Raw genomic sequence first — 19,810 nt, forward strand, 5'->3', positions numbered from 1 at the left:
CACTGTAACCTCGAACTCCAGAGTTCAAGTTATCCTCTTGCCTCAGCCTCTGGAGTAGCTGGGTCTACAGGTGCATATCACCATGCTCAGCTAATTTTTATTTTTTTTATTATTTATTTATTTATTATTACTTTTTTTGAGATGGAGTCTCGCTCTGTCACCCAGGCTGGAGTGCAATGGCACGATCTTGGCTTACTGTAACCTCTGCCTCCTGGGTTCAAGCGATTGTTCTTCCTCAGCCTCCTGAGTAGCTGGGATTACAGGCATGCGCCACCACGCCTGGCTAATTTTTGTATTTTTAGTAGAGACAGGGTTTCGCCTTGTTGGCCAGGCTGGTCTTGAACTCCTGACCTCAGATGATCCACCTGCCTTGGCCTCCCAGAGTGCTGGGATTACAGGCATGAGCCACCGCGCCTGGCCCATGCCCAGCTAATTTTTAAAATTATTTTTTGTAGGTATGGGATCTTGCTATGTTGCCCAAGCTGGTCTCAAACTCCTGGCCTCAAGCCATCCTCCCGCTTCAGCCTTTCAAAACACTGGGATTACAGGCATGAGCCACTGTGTCTCACCTGAAGTTGAATTATTTTAAAAATTTTTTATCATTTTTTCTTTTTAAATATATATTTTACAATATAACATTTCAATGAATTTAAATTCTTTTTTTTTTTTTTTTTTTAAGATGTAGTCTCACTGTCGCCCAGGCTGGAGTGCTGTGGCGCGATCTCGGCTCACTGCAGGCTCCGCCCCCTGGGTTTCACGCCATTCTCCTGCCTCAGCCTCCCGCATAGCTGGGACTATAGGCGCCCACCACCTCGCCTGGCTAATTTTTTGTATTTTTAGTAGAGACGGGGTTTCACCGTGTTAGCCAGGATGGTTTCGATCTCCTGACCTCGTGATCCACCCGCCTCGGCCTCCCAAAGTGCTGGGATTACAGGCGTAAGCCGCCACGCTCGGCCGAATTTGAATTCTTAAATGAAGAAGGCACAGAACTGAGCCACAGGGCTGCCCCTGTGAACTTTCTCAAAGAAGCTCTCCAGGCTTTGCTCTTTCGAGGACTTCCTCAAGCAGAGCATTCTCAAGTAGCCCTTTTATTGGTTTTTTACAGCGCAGAGCAAGGTGCCAGAGTAGGATTCAGAATGAGGGAGGGAAGGCAACTGGGAAAGTGGAAGTTGGGAAGGACAGCTGTCAGGCCTGTGGCTTCTTCTTAGGCCCACCAATATGAGGAGGGGAACATATGGAGAAGGCAGCTCTGGAAATGGATTACTTTAAAACTATCTGTGTCCACCTACCTTCTAGAAAGTCTTCATGTCCTTGTAGGTGAGTGCAAACCCTCGTGTGAAGGCCTCTGACACCAAGTGTGAGAAGCCATTGATGGAGCCATTACTGCTTCCTTTGTTGTAGTAGAAGGGATGGGAGAGGAGCAGGCAGGAGCGGAGGGTAGGTAGGTTGGGGCTTTGGTGCCTTGAAGGTGAGGAAATTTCTATTTGAAGGCTTCAGTTTTCTTCATGAAGAATTTTTTTTTTTTTTTTTTTTTGTCCACTGAGGGGTGGGGGAAGGTGAGATATTTGAGGAAGGTGGAGAAAATATAAAAGAGTCAATACAAATAATCAAAACTAGTAGCTAGAATGAATACTAGCTAGGCAGAGCTGAGGGTCCAGTTAAGATAGGTGGTCATGAATTCAAATCTACATCAATCTGCTCAGCTGGGTGATTTTCTTTAGCAATATTAAAGCTCTTGTTTGTTTGATGGTTGTGGATTTGGTAAGATGCTGATCTTTCCCCTATATTGAGAGAAATGTGAATAATCACAAAGAGGCCTGATAATAATTATGAGAAATTTATGAAGGCCCTTCCAGGGTTCCTCTGCATAGGGTGGCTTTGGATGGCCAGACATTTACACAGCACATAGTGGCTTTCTTTTGTTTCTCATATTCCTGGTGAATTGAGCTACGATTTCTTCTTCTAAGCAGAAATACCTGCAGACCTTAGTTACAGTCATCCCTGTGAACAAGGGTGAGGGTAGAAAGGGTGAGGATTGTCTGTCTTTCCTATCACCAGGTAAATGGGATCTTGATGCTTGGCATAGGGGTCCCAAGAGCTTGCCATTACCCATGTGTATTATCAAAAAATGAGATAATGCCACCATCAAAGAAAAGATCAGGGCCGGGTGTAGTGGCTCACACCTGTAATCCCAGCACTTTGGGAGGCCGAGGCGGGCGGATCACAAGGTCAGGAGATCGAGACCATCCTGGCTAACACAATGAAACTCCATCTTTACTAAAAATACAAAAAATTAGCCAGGCGTGGTGGCAGGCGCCTGTCGTCCCAACTACTCGGGAGGCTGGGGCAGGAGAATGGTGTGAACCTGGGAGGCAGAGCTTGCAGTGAGCCAAGATCGTGCCACCGCACTCCAGTCTGGGCGGCAGAGCAAGACTCCGTCTCAAAAAAAGAAAAGAAAAGAAAAGATCAGAAACTCTCTGGATGATAGGCAAAGGTTGTAAACCAATGTATCCTCTTTCTTAAAATCTGATTTAAAGCCTTCTTCCCTGTCCTGACATGCATTGGGAGAAGGACAGAATGAGTTGGAGGGGGCCAGGGAAGTTTTGGCTTGTAACTCTCTTGAGAAATGTCTTTTTAAAAATGGTCTCGGCCAGGTGCGGTGGCTCACGCCTGTAATCCCAGCACTCTGGCAGGCCGAGGCAGGTGGATCATGAGGTCAGGAGATTGAGACCATCCTGGCTAACATGGTGAAACCCCGTCTCTACTAAAAATACAAAAAATTATCTGGGTGTGGTGGCGGGCGCCTGTAGTCCCAGCTACTCAGGAGGCTGAGGCAGGAGAATGGCATTAACCTGGGAGGTGGAGCTTGCAGTGAGCCGAGATTGTGCCACTGCACTCCAGCCTGGACGACAGAGCGAGACTCCGTCTCAAAAAAAAAAAATTGTCTCAAGCTGGAATATTGCCCGCATATCATGGTATGGGATATGCTATATATCTGTAAAATCTAAGATTCAGCCAATAAAATCAATCTGTCTAACACTGTCACTCTAAAAGTCCCCAAATCACCACAGCCATGGAAGGATGGTTTTCCCATGGTAACAGACTATATCAAGTTTATATATATATATATATATATATATATATATATATATTTTTTTTTTTTTTTTTTTTTTGAGATGGAGTCTCACTCTGTTGCCCAGGCTGGAGTGCAGTGGCACAATCTCGGCTCACTGCAAGCTCCGCCTCCCGGGTTCACACCATTCTCCTGCCTCAGCCTCCCGAGTAGCTGGGATTATAGGCGCCCGCCACCACGCCTGGCTAATTTTTGTATTTTTAGTAGAGATGGGGTTTCACCATGTTAGCCAGGATGGTCTCGATCTCCTGACCTCGTGATCTGCCTGCCTCGGCCTGCCAAAGTGCTGGGATTACAGGTGTGAGCCACCGCACCCGGCCTATTTTTTTTTTTTTTTTTTTTTTTTTTTTGAGACAGTGTCTTGCTCTGTCTTCCAGGCTGGAGTGCAGTGGCATGATCTCGGCTCACTTCAACCTCTGCATCCCGGGTTCAGATGATTTTCCTGCCTCAGCCTCCTGGGTAGCTAGGACTACAGGCATCCCCCACCACGCCCAACTAATTTTTGTATTTTTAGTAGAGGCGGGGTTGCACCATGTTGGCCAGGCTGGTCTCAAACTCCTAACCTCCAGTGATCCGCCTGCCTCAGCCTCCCAAAGTGCTGGGATTACAGGCATGAGCCATCATGTCCAGCCTCAAGTTATATTTTAATAGCATACAGGATACATACTCATACTCAGAATGTGAGTTCAAGGATCAGCGGCACAAATAGGGGAAATGACCTCAAGTTCCAAATGTGAATGTAGTTCTATTAGAGTGTCTGAGTGGGGAGAAATCATTTCTTGAATTTTGCAGGGCAAGCATGAGTGCTTTGACTCATTTTCATATGCCTCACAGCGTGCTTGTAAGCCATGTCTCCAGGGCCATACACTCATTGTAAGTGCCCCTAATGATAATAAAGTGAAGGATCTGCTGCAACTCAAAGGAAATTGAAAGTGCTTTAAGTTCCACATTCCAAAGTCAGGGCTAGAGAGGCAGGCTGGATTTCCCACTGATGTGGACTGCCTGCTGTTGGTTTGGGCCATTCTAGGTATAAGGTAATGTTTTAGATTACTGCTGGGTTCTTCTGGGCCTGGCAACATAAAAAACAAATCTAATCAATGTATCAGCTGCTATGGCTCATTCACCTTCCTGAAGTGTTGTGTGGCCACAGCCTGCAAGAATGTGACCTGGAAATCCCCAAGTAGGGCCCTCAGGTGTGCCCAAATCCCTCATGCCCACCCATCCACCCCTCTGCATTCTAACATTTCAGTGGTTGTGTTCACGCAAAGTGTCTTCTGCTCATGCTTGGGAGGAAGAGTTCCCTTGACCTCCCTGTGGCTCATTGTCCCTGAGGATACCAGGGCTTTCTCAACCTGGCTGCATGATAACAGAGGGACACCATTATCAGAGAAACCAGGGCTGATGAGCAGCTCTAGGTCAGAGAGGCCGAATGCTACCTGGACATGAAGAGAGAGGTCCCAGCAGACCCCCCGGGGACAGGTTCAAATTAGGTTCCAGCTTCCCCTTCCTGGTGTCAGGAGTTACTCATCTTGATTTACTTATCTTGCAAAGGAGCCAAGGTATCCTGCCGTACCTGCCTACTGTCTTCTGTCTCTTCCACAACTCCCGTGTCTCTTTTCGGTTTCTGCTCCACTTCTCATGGGCTGCTTGGAGTAGGAAGTAGGTCTCAATAATAAAAAAACTAAATAAAACAAAAACATCATCTGATTTGCCTCCAGCTCTGCCACAGACTATTTGGCCCTGGAACGATCCCTTCCCTTTTCTGATACTCCTCTGTAAAATAGCCTGGATCAGTAGCTTTCATATTACATTCTGTGAAGCTGCCAGGAGCCTGAGGGGTTTCCCAGGTACCCGGAGAGGCTGCAGTGGAAAGAGAGGCTGAGCTGACTCCACCCCCAACACCCAGCGCCCACCAGAGTAGCTGCTTTTTACCTGTTTTATATATTGTTTTTCCACACAGAGCTTCTTTGAAGAAAGAGTCCTGAGGCTACAAAATTTGAAAATTGCTGGAATAAATGATTGCCAAGGCCCCTTCCAGTCTGAGATGCTTGGTCTTCTGAAGTCCAGCTCAAGTTTTTCCTCCTCCAGAAAGCCTTTCTTGTTACCCAGTCCTGGGTACTTGAGCTCCAACAATAATGATGATGGCAGGCATATGGTGCCGTCGGTGAGCCATCCGATCCCTGCGTGTGTATATAAGCTGTCTCCCCAGCTAGAAGGTGAGCTCTTTGAGGGTGGTGTTCAATTTTTCTTCCACACTTCTGTCCCCTTGTAATACCATATGCAAAGTAGGTGTTCAATAAACATGTTGATGCCACCTGGTGTCATGAGCTCTCACGTGGGATAAAACTTCCCCACCAGACTCTGCTTTGGGAAGGAGGAACCAGCCTTTGGTCTGCTTAACGCGCCACAGAGAGACTTGTCCTTAAAAAGCTGGGGACCCTGACCTGGGAAGCAGCTTCAGACTCACACACTTCCCAAAGGGCAGGTCTGAGTTCCTGCCTTGATTGGATTTGGCTTCACCTCTTCTGCCCCTCAGTACCTCTTCTGGTGGGGCCTCTTACACATTGTGGGTGTAGAAGAGGCGCGGTCCTGAAGCCTGGGAATCAGGTCGGCCAGGATGCCCCAGGGCCAGCAGACATCTCAGTCAGATTCCAGAGGGAGGCACAGGGGAGATGGAGAGGAACTCCTGGTTTTTTTTGGAATACAGCTCTCTCAGGAAGTGGAGGCCCAAAGAGGGTGGTTGGATTCAGTCAGAGACACCAGAGAAAGCGGATTGGAGGAGGGTGCTAGAGGTGAAAGATCAAGACAGCCATATGCCAATGTCCCCAAGGCAGGTAGCCAAGGGGAAACTGGAGGTTGTAGTGGTGGAATGAAACCGCTCTGCCATTTAGTGGCTAAGTGACCCTGAGGTCAGTTCATCTTACTTAGTCTCAATGTCTTTACCTATAAATTGGGGGCAAAAGAACCTGACCAACATCAGGCTACCCTGTAGTGAAGTAGTGAGATAGATGCCAAGGAGACTAAAATGTGCAGAGATGGAAAGGCTTATTACTGTTTATTAACACAGGAGAGCACAGGAGCCTGCTTCCAAAGAGGGACTGTCCCGTAATTGACAGATGCTCCGAGGCTGACCATCCTCCTTCTCCTGCTGCACACCCAGAAGCCATCTATGGCTGGATTTGGAGAATTTCTGGTCAAACCGATGAGTATGAGGAGAGCAGGGCAGTTGGGGAGAGAGGTCCCAGCCCAATCCTGCCCAGAGAAGCTCCCAAAAGAGAGGGAAGTGTCCTGATGACAAGCCCATGAAAGGGGTGAGACCCAGGAGGCTGCGGAGATTCCTGCGGGCTCCTCTGGTCAGTAAGGAGTCTCACTGAAGTTCTTGTAACTTGGGATGGGGGCCAGGTCAGCCTCCTCTGATACCCGAAGCTACACATCTGGCCTTCCCCACTGCTAGAGGAGGGGGTCTTAGATGGTGCTGTGGGGGCAGACAAGCCCTCAGCAGGTCACAAGCAGGTCCCCTCCAAAACCCCTCCTGCTGGAATCCTCCAGATGTGAGGAGTAGGAGCAGACAGATCAAGGCTGGGACATCTGGCAGGGTTTAACATCCACAGCTGGAGAGTGAGACCTCTCCCTGTGGATCTGGAGAAATACCTTCAGGCTCCAGCCTATTGCTGCCCTTGCCTTGTCATCCCTGACAGGGTTCCGCGCCCTGTCCGCCCTCCCCGGGTCCCCCTCAGCTGCTATAGCCTGATGTGTGGGTGCTGGGCCTGCGCAGCCAAACATCTGGCAGGTCTGGCTGGCTGTTGGGCAGCATCACAGGGCTGCCATCCCCTGGCCCTCCTCGGCCCTTCCAGGACAAGCTGCTCTGATGGGAAGCGGGCAATGATGGGTCATACACTGTCTCCCTCAGCGCCAGCCACAGGGTGTCCCGCTTCCCATTGAGCTGGCCTCGCTCAAGGACTGGCTGCCCAGTGTCATCCAGGTCATCTGGGGACACACCCACGGAATCTGGTACACGGGCACTGGGCTCAGAGGTGCTTAGGCAGGTCTCATCAGAGACGCTGAGCCCCTCCAGGGTGCTGGCTGAGGAACAGAAGCCATCAGTAGGATCTGCAGCCTTGGCCTTAGGGGAGTGGGCTGGGGCTTCCGGTGAGGCCGGCAGGGTCTCAGCCTCCTCCCCTTGGGAGTCCTGCCTGGCCCGGGTTTTGGGGCTGGGGCCAGCCTGCTTATAGGGGGAGGAGGTCTGCAGGGCAGGGCACTGGCTGAAGACTGCCTGGTGGTCCAGCAGCAGCTCCCTTGGGGAGGCAGGGGCTGGTGGGGGCCGGGAACAGCAGGGACCATCATGGAGCTGCAGATCTTCAGAGAGTACTGAGGGCCGGTGGGACAGCTTGCTGGTGGCTGTGCTGGTGTCAAAGCTGGGGCTCCGACGCCGTGCCAGGGGCTGTAGCTCATACTGCTCTGAGCAGGACCCGGGCATCCCTCCCACTGACCCTGGTCGTGGGCGGCCTGCCTTTTCTCCACCAGGGTCCCCAGTACCAGCATCCCATGGCAGGTGGGCACAGGGCCAGAGGATCTGCCCACAGTTCTTCTCCGGCCCGAAGAAACAGCAGAGAGATTGGAAGAAGAAGCTGGCAAAGCCACAACTGACGCATTTGACCATCATAAGGATGATGCCCAGCTTGCGATAGAGCAGCACTGTGGCGGGCAGCATGAGCACGCCTGCTGCAAACAGGGCTGCAGCCCCCATGGCTGTGGCGCAGCTGGTCTGGCGCAGAGAGAAGGCCACACGGCTCAGGCGGTCAGGGTGTGGGCACAGGTGATAGGAGATGCAGTAGTTGACAGTGAAGTCCACTGAGAGGCCCACTGAGGCAGAGAGAAACAGGGCCTCGGCAGTGTTGAGCTGCCACTCGAGGAGAACCAGGAGTCCTACAGTGAGGAGCACCGTGCCTGCCACAGCTGCCACGGAGAATAGGCTGAGGGGAACATTCCAGGTGCCCAGGAGCAGTGTGGCAAAGGCCAGCGCCAAAGCCAGGCCCAGCACCACAGCAGGCTCAGTGCTCAGGCTGTGCTGCAGGCTATACAGCTCTAGACGGCTAGTGAACCAACCACGGCGGAGGCCTGGAGGTGCCATGCCCAGCTCTGCTGCCAGCCAGTGGCTGACCTCATTGTAGAAGAGTTGGGTCTGGTTGTAGTCCGGACTATTCCGGAAGTTGGTCTGGAATTGCAGGACCAGGGCGGCCAGGCTGCCATGGGCATCAAAGCGGAGTCCCAGGTCCTGGGTGCCATCGGGGCCTTGCTCCAGAGCCATCATTTTCAGGCAGTGCAGGAAAAACTGGGGGGCCCAGGGGAAGTCCGAGTGGCCGCAGCAGAGGTCAGGCCCCAGGCGGGCGCAGCCGGGGCTCTCCATCCAGCGCTGGAGGGTCTCCATGAAACACAGCGTGGGCCAGCCTTCCTGCAGGGTGTCGAAGAAGCTCTGATTCCGGGCCCGGTGGCAGAGTGCCAGCAGCCAGCGCTGGGCCTCAGGGCCGCTGGCCGAGAAGGCAGGGTCCCTCACCAGGCTGCTGTTGCTACGAGGGTCCAGAGGGTCGCCAGTGTCCACAGGCAGGACGCCCCACACCAAAACCACGGGCATGTGGCCGCCCTCGCCCTGCGGCAGCTGCTCGAACAGGAACAGCTGGCGATACTCCGCGTCGAAGCGCTCGAAGGGGTGGCTGGGCCGGAAGACCTGGCCGCCGGGCGGCGGCAGCGTGGGCAGCCGCAGGCGGGGGCTGACTCCGGCGATGTAGGCGCCCCCTGCCGCCAGTGCTGCGAACCAGCAGATCCAGATGTAGCGGAACTTGATGACGCCGCAGGGCAGCAGGCGCTGGAAGAGCAGACGCGAGGTGCCGGCCGCCGCCCTCCGCAGGCCGCGGAGCCGCCGGTGCAGCGCCAGCAGCAGCCGCCGGGGCGCGCTGCCCTCCCACCGGCCCCGCGCCCGGCGCGCACAGCCGCGCGCCAGGTAGCGCTCGTGGAGCACGGCGGAGGCGGGCAGCCAGACCAGCGTGACCGCCAGGTGCACCAGCACAGCCGTGCCCATGAAGAGGGCGAGGCAGCGAACGGCCGGCAGGCGGCTCAGGTAGCTGGCGTAGAAGGCCGCGCTCGTGGTGAGGCCGGAGACCAGCAGCAGGTAGCCGAAGTGGTGCATGGTGCGGCCCACGCGCTGCGCCAGCCCCCCCGACGGCAGCTGGCTCTTGCTGAGGCGCCACAGGTCGAAGAAGATGAGCGTGTGGTTGGCGCAGACGCTGCTCAGCAGGAGGAGGGCTGCCAGATTGACGAAGGGGAAGTAGGCCATGCGGAAGGCCACCTGGTAAAGGAAGAAGGCCACCAGCAGTGAGCCCAGCAGCCCCAGCAGCACCATGAGCGTGAGGAAGAGTGAGCGCAGGTACAGGGCGATGCCGAAGAAGATGGCAACCAGAGCCAGCAAGGGGTACACCGTGTCCTGGACCAGGAAGTGCCTCAGCAGCTCCTGCTTGAGGCCCAGGTCCATGCCAGTGACAGAGGTGTAGTTGTCAGCGAGCCCCCAGGGGGTGGCCAGCCGGTCCAGGTAGATGTCCATCAGGGGAGCACCCTTTGGGGTGGGCAGGAAGAGCAGGCTGTACTTGAGGGAGGGCACCTGGTAGTCAGTGGTCTGGGGACTCAGAAAGTCCCTGTCAAGCAGAAAGTGCAGGAGTTGGTAGATGGCACTACTCTGGGAGCACTTGGTGGGAACCTGGGCACAGCGTGGGGACTTGTTTTGCCCGGGTCCCAGACAAGAGGGCACCAGGGCACCACTGTGGTAGTAGAGGGCACAGGTCCGAAGCAGGGCCAGTGTGCGGGCTGCGTCAGCTTGGGTAGTGTCCAGGCAGGAGGAGCGGTTGGAGAGCACAGCCAGATAGTTGCCTAGGGACCAGCTGGGGCAGCACTGGTTGGCTGCTGTCCGCTGGCACAGAGCCCCGAAGCTGGTATGGGAGCGAATCTGTAGGGCACACGCAGGAGGAGAGAGGTCAGGGGCAGCCCAAGGGTCCAGGTTTTCCCAGTCCTATACAAGGCTCTCTCACCCCCTTTCACACTACAGGGCAGGCGCAGAGAGGGATCTTGACAGCCTGGTGAGACCGGCTTGTCTCCCAGCTGCCTTTGGCTCCTGGCCCGGGTGCCAGCAGCTACATCTTGACTCCATCGAAGAGGAGCCTCAGGGATGCTGCCCCAGGCTTCAGCCTGAGAGGCCCTGCTCTAAGGGCCCCTGTAGGTCACACAACCCAACTCCGCGTGGCCTGAGCTAGGAGTAAAAGTGGAGGTAGCAGCCACAGATAGAACAGGGCCAAGGTCCAAGGAGCTGAAGCAAGCAATGGGAAAAGTGTAGGCCAAAACATTCCAGGCTCAGGGTCACTGCCAAACCCCAGCTCCCGTCTGTCCACTGCACTGCTTAAACCCTCTTAGGGCCAGGGCTGTTTCTTTTTCAAATCTCATGCCTCCTTTTTTCTCCTTTCCTGTCGTTGACATCACAACAGCTGATGTAGTACAGAGAGCACTGGCCTGGGAGTCAGAGGCCCTTGCTCTGCCACTAACTGGCTGTGTAACCTTGGGCCTGACATCATGGTGACAACACAGTAACACTTATTGAGAGATTACTATTGCCAGCCATTATGCTGTATTTTTTTCAAATGCTATCTCATTTAACTGTCACAACATCCCTGTGAGGAAAGTACGTTTATCATCCCCATTTAACGCTTATGAAGCCTGAGGGACTGAGACGTTAAGAAACATGCCTGAAGTCACACAGCAAGACAGCCTTAGAGCTAGCCTTGAATTCAGGCATCTGACTCTATAACACATGTTCTTAACCAGTCTTTTGGTACTTAGGATATCCTCGTGTGAAGTGGGGGGCTGGGCTACTGTGTGGTTTTCACACCGTTTTTAGCAGCAAACCTTCAGATGTTATTGTGTATGATTCTCCAGTTAGCATAAATGGATTGGCACTGCTCAGGTTGATGGGGGCTGAGGCCTTGAAGCCCACAGTCTCAGCTCCCTGGGCCAGGGCCTCCTCACCCACTCTGGAGGGCCCTTTCAGGACCTTTTGGAAACCCGCAGTCCCTGCATGGGCTCGCTTCCAGCACTTCCATCTTGGCTCTTCTAAAAACAGCCAACTCTTCTTTTCCCACCCCAACCTGGAGACTCTCAGCAGGGTTGGAATAATTTTCTAAGCAGGGAATGCTCTTCCCCAGTCCACCCCCTGGCAGTCTTGGCTCAGCTGTATTTCCTTGGGATCAGTTCCCTCATGTCCTTAGTTCCCCCCAAACCCCTGGCACCTCCCCCACCAGCTCACCTGGTCCTGTTCCATGCGACACATGGAATGGATGGCATGCAGGTTCCATAGGCTGCCCGAGGAGGTGGACATGAACACCAGCTTTGCATAGCTCTTCTCTGCAACATACCCCCCCAACCCAGAGCTCAGTCCTTTGGCCCCAGGTCCTGGGTCCTCCAAAGGGAAGAAGCTTACCCAGGGCCACATGAGGTTCAGATTCTCAGGCATCTCAAGCCTGTGCATGGACTGCCTGATCCTGTCCCTGTGCCTCACCCCAACCCAGCTTCACCCTGTCTGGCTGGAGCATCCAAGAACTCCCTTATCCCAGCTGTAACCCGGCTTCTTTGGCTTGACTGTGGCCAGCTGGCCACCTTCCCTTTCTGTCTGCCCAGATTTGTTCTGGGCCTGCCTGTCCTACTAGGTGGGGTGGGGACCACTATTAAAACCAGGAACTGGCCAGGCTGCAGCTTACCAGGGGGGCCACAGAAGAAGTTCTCTTGCCTTCTGTCCTCCAGGGGCTCCACCATTCTCCGAGGCCGGACGACGCTCTCCTGGGCACTGCCTCTGGGTGCAAGCCTCAGAGTGTTGTGGGAGCTCGAGCTGAAGTGGAGAGAATATCTATGCCAGGCACCATTAGGGTTGGAAGACTCAGAGGAGGCTGGAGATCACTCCCCAGGGAGCCCTGGCAAGCCCCTCTGACCTGCCTTGAGGTGGGTCACCCAATGTCCCCTTCCTGGAGATCTCATTCTTCCCTCTCCCACCCACAGTGAAAAGATGAGAGCCTGTTACCTGTTCAGCTCAAGGTCTGGGGAAAGGAAAAGCAGCTTCCTGGGGCCTGTGAGGGCTTGTAGTGCTCTCCAGACCACTAACTTGCTCCCAATGTCTGTGTCCCGTGGCTCAAAGCCCTGCAGGGAGGAGGGTGGAGAAGAACAGGTGGGCAGGGTAGGAGTTCTCCATTTGGGTGCTTCTCAGCTCTGCCCCTTTGACTCCTCAGAGCAGGGAAGGCCAGCCCGCCTGTCTGAATTGTGGATGTGAGTCTGAACTTTATACCATCTCCCCAACTCTCTCTGGAGGTCAAGAGCCTACCATGGCTACCCTACCTCCAACTTTCTGCCCCTGGGGACCCCGTCCCACCCCTTGGTTCCTCACCAGCAGAGGCTTGGAGAAGTCAGGCAGCCGGGCCCCCAACAGTCCAGCCAGGGTGCAGAGGAAGATGACAGCCAGACACAGCATCAGCACGGCCACTGGCCACTCAGCAATCAGCTGGGAATAGCTGGGAAAGAGGGAGGAGTCCACATGAGTTGGGTGTGGTAGCAACGGGTGCTGAGCTCAGGCTCCACCCAGAAGGGGTGCTAGATAGACCAGAGAGCACGTGGAACAGGGCTAAACTGGGCACCAGCCTGGTCACCCTTAGAGATCCAGGGAAGGCCCAGGCCTACCTCTTTGGCATCTGGAAGGCTCGTTCCTGCCTGTGGAAGAGAAGAAAAGATGCTTGCTTGTCAGAGTCCTCTTGCAGGGAGTGTGTTGGGGGTGGAGGTGGGGTGGTAGTGGGTAAGTGAGGGATAACCGATGGTATTAACCCTTTTAGCGCTTTGCCACTCCCAAGTTCCAACCCTTACTTCCTGTTGCATCCAGTTGCCTCCTAAGAAAGGAGTCTAGAGCCCCGGCGGTCTGCCCCACTCTTAAGCCCCACTGCATTTTCCAGTGGCAGCTGGCAGGCTGCTGGACCCCTCCTTACCTGACGCTGACCACATGGTGCTGCACAGCGGGTGGCTTCCAGGTCCCATCGCGCTGTGAGGGGGCTGGAGAAGGGCTGAGGCTGGAGCCGTGGGAGCAGAGAGCTGCCCGATCCCCAAGTCCTGGCAGGGAACTGCCCCCTTGGTATTCCTGCAGTGCCCGGGGATAGGTGAAGTGGGCAGGGGCCAAGGGGCTGGATGGACCCACAGGCTGGAGGGTGGAAGTTGTTGGTGGGGGTCCTGAAGAGCTGGAAGGGTCCTCCAGGGGGCAGCTGTGGAGGGAGCAGCTTCTCTCTGGGCTTGCCTCAGGGGCCACAGCCTTGGTCTGGGTGCTAGGAAGAGAGGAGACAGGGAAGATTGGGGTGGGGGATGGTGGTGGGCCACCCCATGCCCCAGCATTATTCAGTTCAGTAAGACAAGACAAGGGGACAGGGACTCAGGGTTGATTTATTAGTAGTCCTGGGGGAGAAGTGAGAGGTGAGGAGGCCAGGGGCTCGAAGTCTGCACCCTCAGCCTACCTCATGGAGACCATTCTCTCATTCACTCATTTTCCACACTCTCAAAAAACAATTGGCAGGCTGCTACATGCTAGGCCCTGTGCTAGACACTGAATGTGCTTTCACATATATGATTTTTTTTTTTTTGTGACAGAGTCTCGCTCTGTCGCCCAGGCTGGAGTGCAGTGGCGCTATCTCAGCTCACTGCAAGCTCCGCCTCCCGGATTCAAGCCATTCTCCTGCCTCAGCCTCCTGAGTAGCTGGGATTACAGGTGCCCGCCACTACGACTGGCTATTTTTTTTTTTTTTGTATTTTCAGTAGAGACGGGGTTTCACCGTGTTAGCCAGGATGGTCTCTATCTCCTCACCTCGTGATCCACCTGCCTCGGCCTCCCAAAGTCCTGGGAGTTACAGGCGTGAGCCACCGAGCCCGGCCGATCTTACTCACTCCTTACAAAAACCTCAAAGAGGAGGTATTTTCTTCAACTGATAGATTTGAAAACAGGTTCAGTGACAGATGAAGAGCTGGTGCTCGAACCCAGTTCTTCTGACTTGCAGTCCTGTGCTCTTTCTGCTGCAGTCGTCTGCTCTTTCTCTTTCCAGACAGATTATTGAGCACGTGCTGCACTCCTATTCCCATCTTAGAGCCTTGGAACTTTCTCTTCTCTCTGCCTGGGTTGCTCTATCCCCCCAATAATTGCATGGCCCTCTTTTTTATTCTGGTCTTGTTTCAACTAGTACTTCTTCAGAGAAGCCTTTCCTGACTACTGTCTCTAAAATAGTCAGCCACCAGCTCTCAATCTCCCTATCCTGCTTTATATTTTTTTCATAGCATTTGTTGCAATTGAATATGATATTATAGAGTCGTCATGTTTATTGCCTGTCTTTCATGTGGAATGTGAGTGCTGGGAGAACAGGGGCCTGTTGCATTTGTTCATCTCCATATCGACAGTGCCTTGGTAGTGCCTTGCACACAGAAGGCGTCCTGGAAATGTTTGTTGAATGAGTGCTAGGCTGGCTGCTAATAGTGGTGCTAGGAAGAAGACCCGGTCCTTGCCTTCTAGGCACTCACAGTAGTTGGGAGGTGTTGACAGACCAACATGTTGAATGCTGTGAGTGGGGAAGTCACAGAGGGCTGAGGGAGCTCAGAGAGGGCCCAACTTTGACAGGGGGTGGGGTGGTCAGGGAAAGTTTGTGGAAGCAACTGCTGTCCTTCCACCTACCCTGTCTTGGGCCATGCATGGAGCAGATTTGCTTTGTAAGGATGTGCACAGTTGGGAGAGGGAGTTGGGACACCCCCTCACCCCAAGGAACTTGTCAGAAAAGAGTTAGCAATAGAGTCTTCTCCCAAAATTACTCATACGGGCAATACTCTGTGCATGTGTGCAGCCCCACTCCTTGGGTATAGGGAGAGGTGGAGTCTCAACCCCAGTGGCAGGATTGCAGACCCAGATTAGGAAAAGATGGCTACAGAACAGAGTGCCCATGGGGGGTTCCCAGAGGGGTTCTGGACTGGTCAGCCTTGCAGAGCCCTGTCTTCTTCTCCCCTGCCTCTGCCTGGCTCACCCAGCCTGCTCACCAGAGTTTGCGTAGCTCCCAAGGAGAGCCAGATCTATGCAGAGCCAACCCTGGCTTCCAGTCCTGGCTGGTGCACTGCTGAAGGGGCTGTGAGCTGCAGTCCCAGCCTCAGTGGCAGATGGGCATTGCCCACAGAGGCTGAGTTCAGCCCACAGACTGAGGAGAGGAACTAGGAAGGAAAAACATGCTTTCTTTCTTTCCCAGAAGGATGGCAGGCTGGCCCAGCAGTCCAGGAGAGAATGACCCTCATGCTGAGGGTGAAATGGGGGAGCAGTGGAGGTGGGCTCCTGACTCGAAAACTGTTTGGCTCTGGGGCCTTGGGAAAGACACACAATTCTTGGAGCATTGGCATCCTTGTCTGTTGAAGATATGAGATAATGCCCACCTCTTGGGTTTGCTGTGGGAATTAACTGATGTAACATATGTGAGGTTCCTGGCACAGGGTCTGTCATGTGGAAGACATGTTTGCTTTCCTGCCCCTTCCCATGGTCAGTGTGGCAGGGAGCATATACTTTTATTTTTTTATTTTATTTTATTTTTTTATTTTTTTTTGTTTTTTTTTTTGAGACGGAGTCTTGCTCTGTGCCCCAGGCTGGAGTGCAGTGGCACGATCTCGGCTCACTGCAAGCTCCGCCTCCCGGGTTCACGCCATTCTCCTGCCTCAGCCTCCCGAGTAGCTGGGACTACAGGCGCCCGCCAACACACCCGGCTAATTTTTTGTATTTTTAGTAGAGACGGGGTTTCACTGTGTTAGCCAGGATGGTCTCGATCTCCTGACCTCGTGATCCGCCCGCCTCGGCCTCCCAAAGTGCTGGGATTACAGGCTTGAGCCACCGCGCCCGGCGGGAGCATATACTTTTAGAAGTGTGTTTGTATTTACAGTTTGTCCTCTTTTGGCACCTCAGATAATATATCTCCATTTTAGAACTTCTCACACCTTGAGAATCTCACTACCTATATAAATACTTTCCTTTTTGTTACCCAAAAGCTGCATTAAAATTTGATCTCATGATTTTAATCACTGATACTTATTTTTTACAAACTCAGCATTTAGGAAAATAGGAATTTGACCAAAGTTGTTCTAAAGCAAGACCTCAGATGACTCCATAAAGTTAATAACGTAAGCAGCCAGTGTCCTGGCAGATAAAAGACTCTGTAGGCCAATCCCTGTGGGCCAGTGAGAAGGTGGATAAATGGCCTAGGTTGTGTGTGTAAGTGTGGACATAGACTTCTTCAAGATGTTAAATTCTGCGGGTTTTTCGTGAGCACTGTCCTGTGCTTTAGCATTGTCCTTGCTCCTAGAGGCCTGAAGATGACCCATCAGCCTTGGTCTCCCTCTTCAGAGCAGCGCTTGCCTTCTAGAGGTCAGGAGAGTGGGGCAGCCTGGGTGGAGGTGGGGGGCCTGTTCCAGCTGCCCATGACCTTAGATAACTGATCACTGGGCTTGTCTTAGGAGCCAGGGCCCCACTTGGAGTGTCGGTTTCTTTTGCATTAGGGGAAGCCAGCATTCCAGAGGATACTGGAGAAGAGTGGGTGCACTCTTGGTTACCTAGTTTGCTAAAACCTCCCAAGTCCACTCTTTTCCTTAGCTGGCTCTTCAAGGGGCATCTTAGCCTCCACCACTGGTTTGCTTCTGCTGATTGTCTCCCTGGCCCCAGCTCCTTCCCTTTAACTCCTACTATTCCTCTTCAGGGACCTAGGATCAGCTGCCCCCAATCTCACCCTTCCTGACTGTGCCCACCATTATCAATGTGGCAGAATTTGAAACCTTCCATATTCTGACTGCTGTAGAGCCAGGCCTTTTCTTCAAACCTCCCATGAGAAAAACCGACCTCCACTCTTCTCAGAATAAAAGCTTTCTCTTGTCACCTCCTGCTGCCCTCTGCTCTCAGGAGGCTCAGTAAAATAGGAGTTAAGCACCCCAGGGCTACACAGGGGTTTTTAATTCTCACTCCCTCAGTTCCATGGCCCTCACTGGGATGAGTAACTTCCAGGGTTGCCTGCCTGGGCCTGCAGGCCTGTACGCCAAGTGAGTAGGGCAGGCGGGGGGATGGAAAGTGGGGATGCAGGCCTCACTTAAGAGGTCAGCATCCCAGCAATCAGGGCCTGGCTGACAGGCTCCCAGACACAGAGACCAAACCGGAAAGCCTCATAGGGGGCAAATGTATATTGCATTAACTATGCCCCCAAGCCCACAGACACACAGCCATGTGAACATCAGTGTGATCCCACAGAGTGGCCAGGACAGATGGGGGAGCAGCTCATATCACTAGGAAAATAAAAGGGTAATTTTAAAAACACAAAGTGTGAACTATTTCAAATTCCTCTCTAGCCAGTGTGTGCGCACATGCACATGTTGTGTGTGTGAGTTATTCACTGTGTATCTATCCCCCGAGTGCTACCCAGCTCAGTAGGAACATTTTTGTGTTTCTTGAATCACATAAACGAGTCCCTATGCCTGATTAGTGTCCATGGTCTCTGGAGAAGTCCAGAGAGGGGCCAGAGGCCCCAGGGAGTTTCTGGAAGAGAGCAAGTGGATCCTATGCCCAGGGGAAATGAGACTGGACACGGCTGATCCTTGGCAAGATATGTGAGACAGCAAATGACTCTCCTGCCCCTTCTAGGGAGGCTTCTGGCCCCAGGCCCTCGCTCTGTCCTGTCACTGCTCCATCCCTGGTCTCTTTGATCAGGCCATAGTCCCAGGCAGGTCCCTGGTCTGGTGAATACACCCATCCTGTGTCTCACCTTCTTGAAGGCTTTGTGACTTTCAGACTGAAGAGTGGCTAAATCTATCCAGGCTAATGTGTTAACAGTAAAGGGAAGAAAACATTTCTCTCTACTTGTGGGGCTTTCTCTCCCTCTGGGGTACAGAATGTACATTTTAATTGGGGTAGTCTGGAGACGATGTGTCCACTTCTGCTATTGCTATCAAGGAATGCCTTTTATTTCAGTCCAGGCAGGAAAGAGGCAGTGTCATGTCAGAGGAGGGATTCTGGGGGCGGCAGAGCCAGGCAGGGCACAGAAATTGCGCCATATTGCTACCTAGCTGGGCTGTTCCCTCACACATATGGTGGAGGAAGGGAGAAGAGAGGTACTGAGATCTGGGCCCTCAGCAGGAAGGTGTCCCTTCTGTCCCACCAGTCTGGAGCTTCTCCAGGGGTGGTACAGGCCAGCGGCCTGAGCACCAAATCCTTCCCATCTTAGCGGCTCCAGCCAGTGTGGCTGCCACATGCAGGGACTGGAACCCACACGTGCACTGCTGGGGGCCATGCAGGGCAGGCAAGCGACTGATGGTGACAAAGACAGTCCCTGACGTGCCTGCCGAATGTCTGCCTTCCCCAGGACACCCGCCTTGGCGAGACTCCCATCCACGATTCACGCACACCTTCATGCACACTGGCACGCTGAAACCCGGACTGAGGTTACTGCGGGCTTGGGGCTTCCGGAGAAGACGCAGGGGCAGGGCCTAGAAGGAGGGGCCGGAGGAGCCAGGGAGTCCTGGCCTTAGAGGAGGGGTAGGAGCCGTGGGTGGGGCAGGTTCCCTAAGCGGGGAGGGCGATGGGGGCTGACACTAGGGGGTGTCAGGGAGCGAGGAAATTGACCCGGCAGGATGAGGGCGTGGCGAGGGGGGCCTGGAGCTTGGCGACCCCGGGAAGGGGCTCCGGGAGGGTCTGGGGAATGAATGGGGCAACATATGGCGGCTACTGGGGATACCTGGGGCGGGGAAGGTCTGGGAGGGTCTGTGATCCGGGTCTGCGGAGCGGTCCGCCCTACCTGTCCGGGGAGCCGCCGTCTGGGGCCAAGGGCTCCCCCTCGGGCCGTTGCTCCCCTTCCGGACCCGGGCCGGGAGCCGGACCGCTGCCGCCGCTGCTGCTGCTGCTGCTGTCACCGTCCATGCCCGTGGGCGGCACCGCTGTCCGGGCGCTGGTGCTGAAGCCGCGGCGGCGGCGGCGGCGGGGGGGGGGGGGGGGGCGGGGCTCGTGCGCATGCGTCGGCTCTGAGCGGGCCGGTCGCTGGGCGGGGCGAAGAGGAGCCCAGCCAATGGGCGCGGCGCCGCGGCGGGAGTGGAGCGCCCTGTCTCTAAGATCGCGGGGCTGCGGGTGTGAGCGCCCGTCTGCTCCCGCCAGGCCTGAGAGCCGCTGTTAGGAGTCGGGCCGTGCAACCCTTCCTAGCGGCCTCGGCCTTCCTGTAAGGAACCAGGGAGCGCGACACATGCAGAGATCCTCACAAATCGAAACGCAGACCCTTCCAGCCGGATAGAGGGCGAGCTCCACGCCCGCACTTCACCACGCTGGACGCACCGGGTCGAGAGGCGGGTAGCTTCAGGCCTGCGAGGTTCCCGGCTCGCTCAGCGCCCTCCTCCCCTCCCCAGTGGGGCGAGGCATCAGGTTGGGTCTTTCTTCCCATCCTTCTGGACTTCGACTTGGACCTGGGTGTGCACCCCTTAGATGTGGAGCCCTGACTCCGTTATTCAAGTGCGCAGTCTGGTGAAGGAGGTGGGGGAAGAAGAGAGGCGCTCAGATCATCCCCAGCTCCTTCTCTTTCT

The 19,810-nt window shown here is 54.3% G+C and overlaps 1 protein-coding gene across 4 annotated transcripts; it reads right to left on the minus strand.

Moving 5' to 3' along the window:
* Positions 1 to 3,758: 3,758 nt before the first annotated feature.
* On the minus strand, positions 3,759 to 19,236 carry DISP2 (dispatched RND transporter family member 2). Of its 4 annotated transcripts, none has more exons than XR_004030468.1 (9): positions 19,039 to 19,236; positions 13,192 to 13,521; positions 12,893 to 12,922; positions 12,603 to 12,726; positions 12,243 to 12,358; positions 11,926 to 12,053; positions 11,475 to 11,572; positions 5,066 to 10,127; positions 3,759 to 4,776 (listed from the first exon to the last, which is right to left on the minus strand). XR_004030468.1 is itself a non-coding variant. In XM_003266728.3 (8 exons), exons 1-8 carry the CDS (start codon positions 19,158 to 19,160, stop codon positions 6,867 to 6,869), a joined length of 4,209 nt encoding a protein of 1,402 aa, XP_003266776.2. In that variant the 5' UTR covers positions 19,161 to 19,236; the 3' UTR covers positions 3,759 to 6,866. The 4 variants fall into 4 exon arrangements, 1 of the variants encoding a protein (XP_003266776.2); XR_004030469.1 differs by having other exon boundaries at positions 3,759 to 4,779; XR_004030467.1 differs by having other exon boundaries at positions 3,759 to 4,814.
* Positions 19,237 to 19,810: the final 574 nt, after the last annotated feature.

The sequence above is a fragment of the Nomascus leucogenys genome, chromosome 6 (assembly GCF_006542625.1).
Source record: "Nomascus leucogenys isolate Asia chromosome 6, Asia_NLE_v1, whole genome shotgun sequence".
NCBI classification, from domain to species: domain Eukaryota; kingdom Metazoa; phylum Chordata; class Mammalia; order Primates; family Hylobatidae; genus Nomascus; species Nomascus leucogenys.